Raw genomic sequence first — 11324 nt, 5'->3', positions numbered from 1 at the left:
CTGTACTTGGTGAAACACTGAGGGCTAATTGTTGGCTGTAACTATTGTGGAGCCTCCCCACCAACCCTTTGCCATGCAGTGTTACTGGTTTGTGTCTGAAGAGCTGCAAAAGCAGCTCAGTTATTGAGAGGATGCTGCTTTCAGTGAGGGGAGAATTTCACCCAGACTTTGCAAAGCAAGACCAAGAAGGTTCTCTGCTAAGCATACACACCTGCATTCTGGTGTTTAATTATACATTAAGAGTTATTTCCCAGTCTTAAAATTCTACTTGCACAATGGTATGTGTATCCTTGGCAGTAATATTATACCATATATTGAAAAGGTTACAAAATGTGTCTTAATACAACCAGCTCAACTAAAGCATGTTTTACTTTGAAACATCAGTTTGAGCCATTTTCCCATTTTTCCTATTTTTGAGTATTGGCAATTTCAAGCTGTCCCTGAAACGAGTTACAACTGGTTCCTTCACACTCAGCCCCACCTCTGAAAAAACAAACTTTGGCCAAACTAGACGGTGTATCAACAATATTTCTTTTTTAAGAAATCTATGGTTCTAGACATGTGACTGCAGACTTCTTAATGCACTGCTTCCTCACTGAAAATTGTCACACAAAATACAAATAGTAATAAGCTTCAAAGTCAGTATTGGTCCTTTCCCTCAGTTCAGATAGCATTTGGTTGACTCGTAAGTATAGGGAATGGCTTATGTTAAAGCCAGTTTATACCATGAGACTGAGTCAGCAAGCAATAAACAATGATTTCAAAGATGTTTTTACAACGTTTTATTCTATTAAATATGAAAGATCATACATACAGGTGTTATTTTTTAGGACATAAATTACACAAGGATTACACATTTTTCAGAAGAGCACAATAATGAAACACCTTTAAATTGCAAACTTTCTTTGTTAGCTTTTAACAAATGAGTCTATTGCTGCTGCAAACAAGTAATGAGTGCTATTGAACTTTTGCAAATTCCCACAAAAACATCATGCTTAGTAGGATATTTTAAATATTGTAAAGATGAAATTAGAATTAGGTTTCTAAATAACAAGATGGAAGAGATTTACTACTTAATCAAGATAAATGACACACTGAAATAGGAGCGGAGACAAAATTGGTCATTCATTAAAAAAAAAAATATCTACTTCAGACACTACATTTGAATCTGCTTTCTTTACTTGCAGGAATAGTCACTGTGATTATATGCATGAGTAATAAGCAGAACTGTCCCTAAGTATTTATAACTGCAACCATCAAATTTTAGACATGCTAGTTTTCTGGTTCACTATTTTTTCCCACTTAAAAAAACCCCACACCCATGAATCTGTTTGCTTACAGTTCAGAAGGTTGAAATCCAGCTCTTCTGCAGAGGCCCAGTGAAGAATATACAGGACTTGGCCATCCATGGTCATCTGCAGAGGGATCTACTGTATCCTACACAGGCATTTGGGGTGATCGCTGAAGTACCAGACCAAGTTATCAGTGACTCATGAGAGCAGTAAGTCTGTGGAAGTCCTAACTTCAGGAAAATAGGAACGTAATTTTATCAAAATAAATGGTCTCAGTCTGACATTCTGAAGACTACTCAGATCACATAGTAAGCATGTAGCGTGGGTTGTGTTCCTAGGGATTAACTGTTTAAATACATTAATACAAACATTAACTGAGTGAAACAGACAAGGTAATGTTACTGCAGGCTGCAGTTCCATCTTCAAAAGGAGTAATGAAACAATTTCCAAGAATGGTAGTTTTTGTAACTAAGAACTTCCTTTTTTTAAAAAAACAACAACATAGTAGTGGGGTAATGTTCCTGAAATCTCTCAAAACATTCTGCAAAAACACAGCTTGAGCCTGCAAACACCAGAATATACAAGCAGTCCCAGTGACCTCCAAGTTAAGCATTCTCACCTCGCAAAGAGCCGCAGGATTGTCTTTGCTTTTTTCAAAGAATGCTCAATAAAAGTGCAATATAGTGGAAAAAAAATCAGGTTATTATTCTTTTATTATTAGATGAATAATGTTCAGCTATTTTATAAGTGTGCCTTTTGTAAGGTGGGCATTCTGGTTTGAGTAGAACCAGGCTAGGCAGGGTACACCCATGCACCCACTTTCCCAGGGTGTTTCATTGTGTAATCCCATCTTCAGCTACACCACTGTACTGCCCAGAGCTCCACACTGTTACTCCTGTTTCAACAAAACCTGACATTTGTTTTGCTTTCCATGTCCACTCAGGCATTTTCTCCCCCCTAGCTCCTAGGCACCTTTCCTTTCCCCCCCCCCAGCATGTTTTCTTCCTGAGATGTCAGAAGTGCCAATATTAAGCTTCAGATCCTGAGAATTTGGAGGCATTTTTTTGATACTACAGGGCTGCATTTATATTGTACCATATTATCTCCTGCTATACTTCTACAATTACAATATAAATCTTCTACCTAGTTGATACCTGATGCCTTTCCTATTACAAATAAAGAACAATGTACTATTCAGCCACCAATATATGACCCTTCCATAGGAGTGACCTTTACCTTCCACAAGTCCTCTTTTTCAAATAAATGTTGAGGGATCATTTCAAAAAACCTACCTATGAAATATTCCTATGAAATCAATTTCACAGTAAAATAAAGAAAAATATATCTAGAAAATAGCACTCTCTCAAAATTAAAACAGAGACATCAAGAAGTAGTTGTGATTCCTCCTTGTTCTTTTATCAGTTCTACATAATCTAGAGATAAGCAACATTATCACTAACAGTTATGAATAGGAAAAACAAGTCTAATGAAGTAAGCGTTGTATCTTTTTTAATACACTTGAGAGATCAAGAAAATTCCGCGCTCAACTTTGTTATTATAATTATTTTTAATTAAGGTAGCAAAAGACTGTTAAAGCTTAATTCCCTTTGTTTCTGAGAACCCAAGACGTGTACCTTTCAACGCACTCTAAACAAGAAATGCCACTGCAGTTACAATCACTTCTGGGTATAAATTAAGTTTTTCATGGGTGGGATTCAACCATGAATTTACTGTTTACCCTTGTTTCACTATTTGTTTTATAATTCTTAATGGATTATAGTGTTTTAATATTATTAAAGTATTAGAATATTTATTAGAAATTTGGTGCTATTCTTTAGCAAGACAAAACATGCATTGCCACTGCAGTGCATATTAATGCATATCTGAATTTATGAGCTGAGTCTAAGGAACTAGAACAGAGATATTAAAATATCAAACTTGTATCTGAACATTCTTTTTTTAAAAATCAAGATTCTACACAAAAAAGTTGCAAATAAGTGTAATCTGATTTTACATATTAGACTTAAAGAAATACTCCTGGATTCTTTATAGTTGTTCTTTTTTTCCTATGGAGTGAATAAGATAAAAGATATCATTACGCCACTTAAAACTTAAAATCTGTGGACTGCTAGTGAGCTCTGATGAACTGTTTTCAGGAATCTTATGTATCAGTCTGAATTTTTAATGAAAATAATACTCTATACTGGATGCTGTGGAATGCTGTGTCAACAACCTGTGTTTTTAGCTTTGGAGGGTTTTTTTTCCCTACTTAGCAATTCATGGCAGATTTCATGACAAGAGATAGCTGGACTAAGGTGCTTTTTCCAAGGGTATCTTTTAAAATGAAAGATTATTCTCCATTTACATCAAACAAATATTCTAGTGATCAGCCTCGTGAAAGTCAGTAAGTGACAGATCATAATCTTCAATACTTTCACTCCAGGACTATTTTGAATCATCTTGTGTTTTTAAAAGGAAGACTAGATTTTATTTTTTTTTAAATTACTTTAATGTAAGAAGGAGTGTTAAACTTGTAAACTGTGAACTTAGCTGATGAAAAACAATGCCTGACAAGTGTAAACACACAAATAAATGCTACCATTAAATCCTCTGATGATATATCCAACTTAAACCCTTGTAGCTCAAGGTCATCTAAATACATTTTTGCAAACCACATTTCAACAATTACATGCCTGATTCTGACTGACTGAAAAGCATAAACTCCCTGGCTATCTGCTAGATGTGGTATTGTAACAAGGACTCTTCACAAATTCAGCAACCTGTAGACAAATAAATTTGTGCCATGCAAAGGACTTCTTTGAAAAACAGACAGTAGGAAATTATTTTCCACAGTTTAACATATACACAGGCCTGGCCTGTCTCCTCCTGTTTCATGAGAAAGTATGATCAAGATCTAGGAATGTTTGCTGGAGTGAGCACAGGTTGGGGGCTGGAAGCCTCTGCTGGCCTCTAGGGTTTCTCAGTGGATGCATAGCATGGCTCTGTCATCCTATTGCTGGATATATGGATGGTACATAGTACTGTCAAATTTTAATAATTGACATTTAACAGTTGGGACAGAATGATCTTTCAATGTAATTAAAGCTGTAAAATGGCTTCACATTTCTGGGATTAACCTTTTTAGATGAAGACAGATGTTCCAGAAAGGGATTCAAGTACAAATGAATGGTCCCTCAATTTAGAAACTAAGCAGCTGTAAAGACAAAGTTAGAACTTTGAAACCTCATTATGCAGGTTAATTGTATACCTTCTTATGCTGACTTTTAAATGTTACTAAAATATTGTAGCATTTTGAGTAATTTAGGGATCTGCTCAGTGTAACATGATTTATGTTTTCCAATACAAAATTGGTTACTAACACTTACTTCAAAAATATCACCTGACTTGTTTTGGGAGTGGGTAATTTACATGTAATGGACAGTAAGATCACTGTTAGCTTTGCATTAAATTGCACCAGCTTTCTTGCAAATATAAGCTTGTGATTTCCACATTTCACTTCCTCACTAGAAACTGAAATGTCTTGAGTTAAAGTATGGCATTGATTATATGCTGATTTACATTAAATATAGGGTACATAAGAAAAATCTCAGCATGTTTCTTACAGGGCACCCAATTAAAATCTTTACAAAAGATAAGATAATTATCCATTCTTCAATGTAATAGACACAGATGCCACTTTTATAAATGTACCCTTATGTTCACTCGCCAATAAAATAGTAAATAAATCAACTTTTAAACCATTTTTTATAAATTATTAGAGCATTTTTACTGACACTCTCCAACAATATACAAAAATAATACTACAAGAGTACCAATCAGTCTGACCTACCCCTCATTTCACAGAAAAGTAGAGGTTATGGAAGGATGTTCTTTTATCAGTCATCGCTGTAGATGTCTCCTGCAAAGGGTAAGTGTACGTGGCTGCCCGTGACATTGGGAAGTCGAGAGAGATCAGGCAGGCTCTGGATGCGCGACCTGAGTTCTTTCCGCACTTGGGACACTCTGGCGAGCTTGCGCTTGTACTCCTGTAACACGGGAGAGTTCAACATGAGACTCTTTTGCTAATACCATCCCTGCTGTTCACTTCACTTGACATTTTCTAAAGATATGTTTTCCTTCTGTGAGTTAGATGGCTTAATATCCTTTCATAGGTGAGAATCGAGAGAAATGGGTTCAGCTCTCTGAAGGATGAGGAGACATCAGCTCTAGCGTTTTCTCAGCAGCTGACCTCAGAAGCCTGGCCATGGGATTATTTTGCTTTGAAATGAAATAATATAGGTGGTAATCAAGGCAGAAAATCACAGTTAGCACAATTGCACTCGTTTCTTGGTGCAATCATGTTTAGTCTGGAGAAGAAGTGGCTGAGACAAGACCTTATTGCTGTCTAACAACCTCAAGGGAGGTTGGAGTGAGGAGGGAAAAGCCTCTTCTCCTTAGTGAACTGTGACAAGCCCAGAAGGAATGGATGGAAGCTGCTCCAGGGGAGGTTTAGGCTGGATGTTAGGAAACAGTTTTTCACTGAGAGGGTTGTCAGGCATTGGAATGTCCTGCCCAGGACACTGGTGGAGTCACCAACCCCGGAGGCATTTAAAAAGCATTTGGACCTGGTCCTTAAGAACCTGGTGTAGTAGTTAGATTATGGTGTTGGTCAAAGGTTGGACTGGATGATCATGGAGTTCTCTTCCAACCTAAAACATTCTATGATTCTATAATTAGTAGAATGGGATTGGTTTTAGAACCTGTACTAAGGATAATCAATACATTCTCTCCAGTTTCACTCACGGAGTACAGAAGGATAAATTTACTGACGTCAAAAAAGTTACTTTCTGCTCATACTGATGAAAGAATAAACCCCAACCAAATACCACCTAACTAGCCCCACCAAGCTGATCATAGGCATTTTGTATTAACTTCTATAATAAAAACTGTCAGCACATTTATGAACCCAAGTTTTCAGTTTTTTAAACTGGGGACACAGTATTCCACACTGTGTTGGAATACAGGTCAAAACATTCATAATTCATGCATTTAATGATTATGAGGCACAGGAAGCAATATTACAGAAGAGAGAATAACATTGTAAAGCAGTCCAATAGAATATAGTTAATGCTCACCTATTAAGAGTACCTCTCATAATGCAGAATACCAGCTTATATAAAATAAAAACAGTTATTACAAAACGTAGGAAGATTAGTGTACAATTTACAGGAATATTTACATTTCAAAAGCTTGGAAACACATTTCTTTGGAAAGCAAAGAAGACTAAGTATTAACAGGCAAAGAGGCTGATTATTTCCTGGGAATATATGTAATTCACAATACATCAAATGCAGATGATTTCAAGTGTGGCTGCAGGTTTTGCTGCTGCCTGGGGATGGCTGGAAATAACAAGAACTATTTAACCTACAACTTGGATAATAAGCCCATGGAAAACTAGGATCTCATTATTATAATAACTTCTAAATAACAGTCAGAAAAAGATCTACATCATCTTGTAAAAGTGCCAAATACAAACATTTGAAAGTTCCAGCAATTATAATAATGCTGTGGGGAAAAAAAAAAAGAAAAAAAAAAGAAAACAAACATGCTATTTAAAAGGTCTAGACACAAATTTAGTAATTTTTCTATATTGTTAGTAGCATGGAGTAAAAATGAAGGCAAATGAGAAGATCTTTTGGTAGTAGAACCAAATACAGTAGTACAAATGTTAAATACCTGTGGCATGATCAAGATTACTGGACAAGGACCAGAAACAGATAAAAACTATTAGCTGCAGTGTAGCCTTCTTACCAAGGGCAGTAAGAGAACCACAAGAAATCCCGAATTCTAAATGAGAAGGTAATACATAGATTAAAAGAAAAATGTAAATAATTACATATCTACATATATTTTAAATGTCCCTGAATTAGGCTCACCAATTCCTTAACATTGCTTATATTTAAAAATTAAGTATAACATATGGTTCAGAGTCTTATGATATAGTAAACATAGGGAAAATACTACAGATGCCTTGTCAGCAGAACTGTAAGCACTTAGGGACAGTACACAGGGCAAAGTAGAGTTCCTTTTATGATATCAATGACCCAACAGCCTTACAACTGCAAGTTCATTTGAGTCCTCAGAAAACCACCACTTGCTCACACTTGCTGAAAAAATTCTCTTTGGTGCAAGTGCCTTCAGGACATGGCTATGGAAATGAAGGGTTGCATCCTGATTCTGTATCCTGACAGTAATTACCAAAGGCCACAAATACTTTACTGTTTCAAACCGAATATTACAGCAGCATTCATGTGCCTCAGTGAGCTGACTCTGTGAAAGAGTTGTGGTCCTTTACTAGCAGGTAAAAAGCCAATAATGGAATACTTCTTGCCTTTTACACTGTCTGACTTAGTCCAGATTAAAGACATGTACTCCTGACTATCACTTTAGGGAACAGATTTTAATGTCAGAGGTAAAGAACAACAACCAACAACAATTTTGCAATTTCCAGCACATAAATTAGCCAGAATGACTGTTTTTAGAAACAGGATGGCTAGGGATATAGCACTGGGGAACATGGGCTTTTGAATAAGCCTGAAGCTAGGAGACATGGCCTCTACTGTGAGAGAGGTACTGCTGTACAGGAGATGAGTAGAACTTTAAGTAGAATTAAAACACTCAAAAGGCCCAAGATTTGTAAAAGAAATTAACTTTAAAATCATTTCAGCAGTTAATTCTCATCAGCGTAGAATGTGAAGCAGCAAACCAGTATCCCTTCATATACCTGAAGCATGATGCTAGGCAAAGAGGCATAGGTCATACTTAGCAGCTATATTCTCTCAACTCTACTCCAAAACCTAGAATGTGCCTTGAATTAGATTGCCAATTGCTTGACTCCATTAAAATTCCTTTTAGCTCATAATAAATCATTTCCATAGTAACATCACATTTCTGACATCCAGCATTTTCCACATAAATTTCACCTGGGACTTGTTGCCAGGTGAATATCAGTTTGATCAATATCACTGACAGTAGATTCCTTTTTCCCCATGAAGGAAAATGTTCTCATAAATTCTGTCTCGCGTATAATACAATCTTCTTCCTCTTGCCAACTCCTTTAGCATAATGTAAACTCTCAGGGAGTCAAAGCTTGTGCCTTGTTAGAAGTGTAGACGTTTGAGAAAGTTGGCTCAAGTTATTTTACTATAAAACCAGAGTAAGTGAAAAACTACATAATGTTTTATAGTCCATTACATAGCTCATTATTGATGCAATATATTGATGCAGATATAACACAATTTTGATAATCCAAAGCATCATGCAAGACCTTCAGCTACAGGTTAGATACCCATAACAATCCTTCCCAAATAGAAATATTATTCACCTTATCCAAACCACCTCATTTTTCATGACGTTCCCAATACCATTACAGAAATAACTGGAAATGTCTTGTTTTCATAATTGGTGAACAAGCTCCAGAGGGATGATTTTCAACGACAGTAGCTTAGCAGTTTTGAGGTACTTCAAAGGGGCCTGCTTTTCAAAATTTAATTCTATTTAAAATTACCAGTCACTTCAGAAAGGGTTTGCTCATTTATTTTTAAGGCTGCCAATATAGTCCTGGTATTACCTAAGTAGTCCTGGACTATCGGAATACAAGTATCAAGTACTCAGCAGCAGCAGCATTTCTTATAGGTACAGCCCTTATTATTTTCTAACAGGATGCACATATAGTTAGAACCATTTTCCTCAGTATTTACACTGAGAGTGTGACAATTAAAGCAGAATAGTGGAAATGGGGACATGCAGGTGTTATTGCTGATACTGTGTCTCTGTTAGAAATGCTGTATACTACACACCCAAGTAGCAATTTACCCATCTTGCTGACACACCTAACTGCCATCCTCCTCATGGAGAATTTCAATTTCACTTTCATTATGTTGATTTTAAGATATCCTTCAAACTACCCCCATGTAAATGAGGAAAGATTCAAGCTATTTACTTCAAACAGTCAAGGACAGGTAAAAGTATGATGTTTTCCTTAGCTTCACTGAGCATAATTTGCATTGCTTGCTACCTATGGAGAACCTTACTCTTGGGATATAGTGGCAACCTGATGTATGGAATTTAAGTGCCTTCCATTTCTTCAGCAGCCTAAGATAACACTACATTAAAGCAACATTCTTTTGCACTTCAAGTCATAAAAGTAGGTTTATGAGATATTTATAATAACTTATTTTGCTCATTAGAATCCCACTGATTACTACAGTTCCCATTACTTGACAGGGTAGAATATGGATATTTTGTGAAAGCGATGCTAATAGTATATGGATTCCACACCTAGATTAATAGCAACTCTCCATCTAATAAGCACCAGGCAAAAAAGCCAAATAATTTTTAATTAGACACTACAGTCATCATTAATAATAAAAATGTGGGCAGGCCAAACAGGCTGTGCATTGCAAAGGATACTTTCCCTTCAACTAAAATAGATCTTAATATAGACCTTCTGCAATAATGGTACAGAGATGCTACTGCTACAAAAAATTGGAGCTCCATGGATATGCTTTCCCTTTACAGCATCAGTATGACTTTCAAGCCTCACTTGATCACTAAGGCTATGGCATGCCTTAATGGCAAAAAATTGTATAGCAAAGTGAAAGCACTGATTACAAAGCAAGAATAAAAGCTTTGCAGAAAACACAAATATTTAATCTGCACCCTTGCTAGATACAGTAAGGTGGAAATCAATACTCTTGGTGCAGAAAAAACAAATCCCAAAAGGCTTTGGAGGCTTTTAAGGTGCTGAAGGCATATGTATACATAAGCATCCATGGACTGCATGTACATTTTAATTAAAACTGAGATCTCTGACTTTCTAGGTCTGTTCCAACCTTCTAGTTTCAGGTGCAGATGCTGGAGATATGTCAGAGAGTAAAGGCTTCTCTCACATTGTGTGCAACAACACAGAAGCCACTAGAAATCTTCAAAGGTTCAGACAAAGCCATATTTCATGTAATATCCTGGTCTCTAGATTGATTAGCACGGTTAAATCTTGTGCTGCCTGTAAAATTCAGCAGGGCTAATGTCCTTCATCATAAACACTCAGCCTACTTACCACTGTTAAGGATGCATAAAATCCAGAAATAACTTTCACTTGCAGAGAGCCTGAACACATCTATAAGCATTACATACACACAAGGTTCAAAAATCAAGGCCAGTTATGACAAGCTTAGGAGAGGACTGACTTGGCTAACTTTCCATTTCACATTTTCATTTTGCAGATTTTTCAGACGAAAGCCTCAGCTTTCCAGTCTGTTAGAGCTTATTGGTTTTCCATTAGGTCTTACCACATCTAAAGAAAAAAATAAATAGCACTGAAGCAATGAACATCTACCTAGTGACTCCTGTTTATTCTGTATTGTTCTATGTGTTACCCCATACATTACACATTACTCTGTATGCAGATTTACTTACATTCTCATATTTTCTAATGGCATACATTAACATTACAAAATGCAATTTATTCTTCAGTAAACCTCTTTGAACTGATTAATCAAAATTACATGCATCCTCTAATTTTGGATATCCTGCTTTTCTTAGTATTCAAAGTTACCAAGAACTTAATGTAAATTTTCTAAATTAAGCTAAATCATTAGTGATGCCTTAGGTCATCTGCATATGAAGCAAAAGGAAGCAATGAATTCAGAAGTTTGGTACCCAGAAACTAAACTGGTAACAATCTGGGAAAAACCTGATTAAGTGACTTTGTCTACTATGAGTTGTTACACTGTGGGACAGGAATACACTGCAGATCTTCAAACCATAAAATCCTGAGTGCAGAAGTAATAAACAGGATCAATGCATTTTACCAGGATATTTTCCATCTGAAGTGTGATTATCAGAAAAATGAGGTCCTTCTCAATGGTCACAAAGCATTCTTACCATTCCATTCTTGCCGAGATTGTGCTGGCAAAAATGTTGGTCAGCATTTGAGAAAGTTAAAATAAAAAAACCTCAGGGACTCACAAG

At 36.2% G+C, this 11324-nt stretch overlaps 1 protein-coding gene across 1 annotated transcript in view; it reads right to left on the bottom strand.

Annotated features, from left to right (window-relative positions):
• Positions 1-758: 758 nt before the first annotated feature.
• The window catches only part of RPRD1A (regulation of nuclear pre-mRNA domain containing 1A), a 43609-nt gene continuing 33043 nt past the window's right edge, over positions 759-11324 (bottom strand). The window contains exon 7 of the mRNA XM_030445845.1: positions 759-5338. Coding sequence (XP_030301705.1) covers positions 5189-5338 — 150 coding nt within the window. The 3' untranslated portion in view covers positions 759-5188. The remainder of the gene's footprint in view (positions 5339-11324) is intronic.

The sequence above is a fragment of the Calypte anna genome, chromosome 2, assembly GCF_003957555.1.
Source record: "Calypte anna isolate BGI_N300 chromosome 2, bCalAnn1_v1.p, whole genome shotgun sequence".
In the NCBI taxonomy this organism is placed as follows: domain Eukaryota; kingdom Metazoa; phylum Chordata; class Aves; order Apodiformes; family Trochilidae; genus Calypte; species Calypte anna.
Note: the sequence above shows the minus strand (reverse complement) of the source record. Positions and strands in the feature narration are given on the sequence as shown.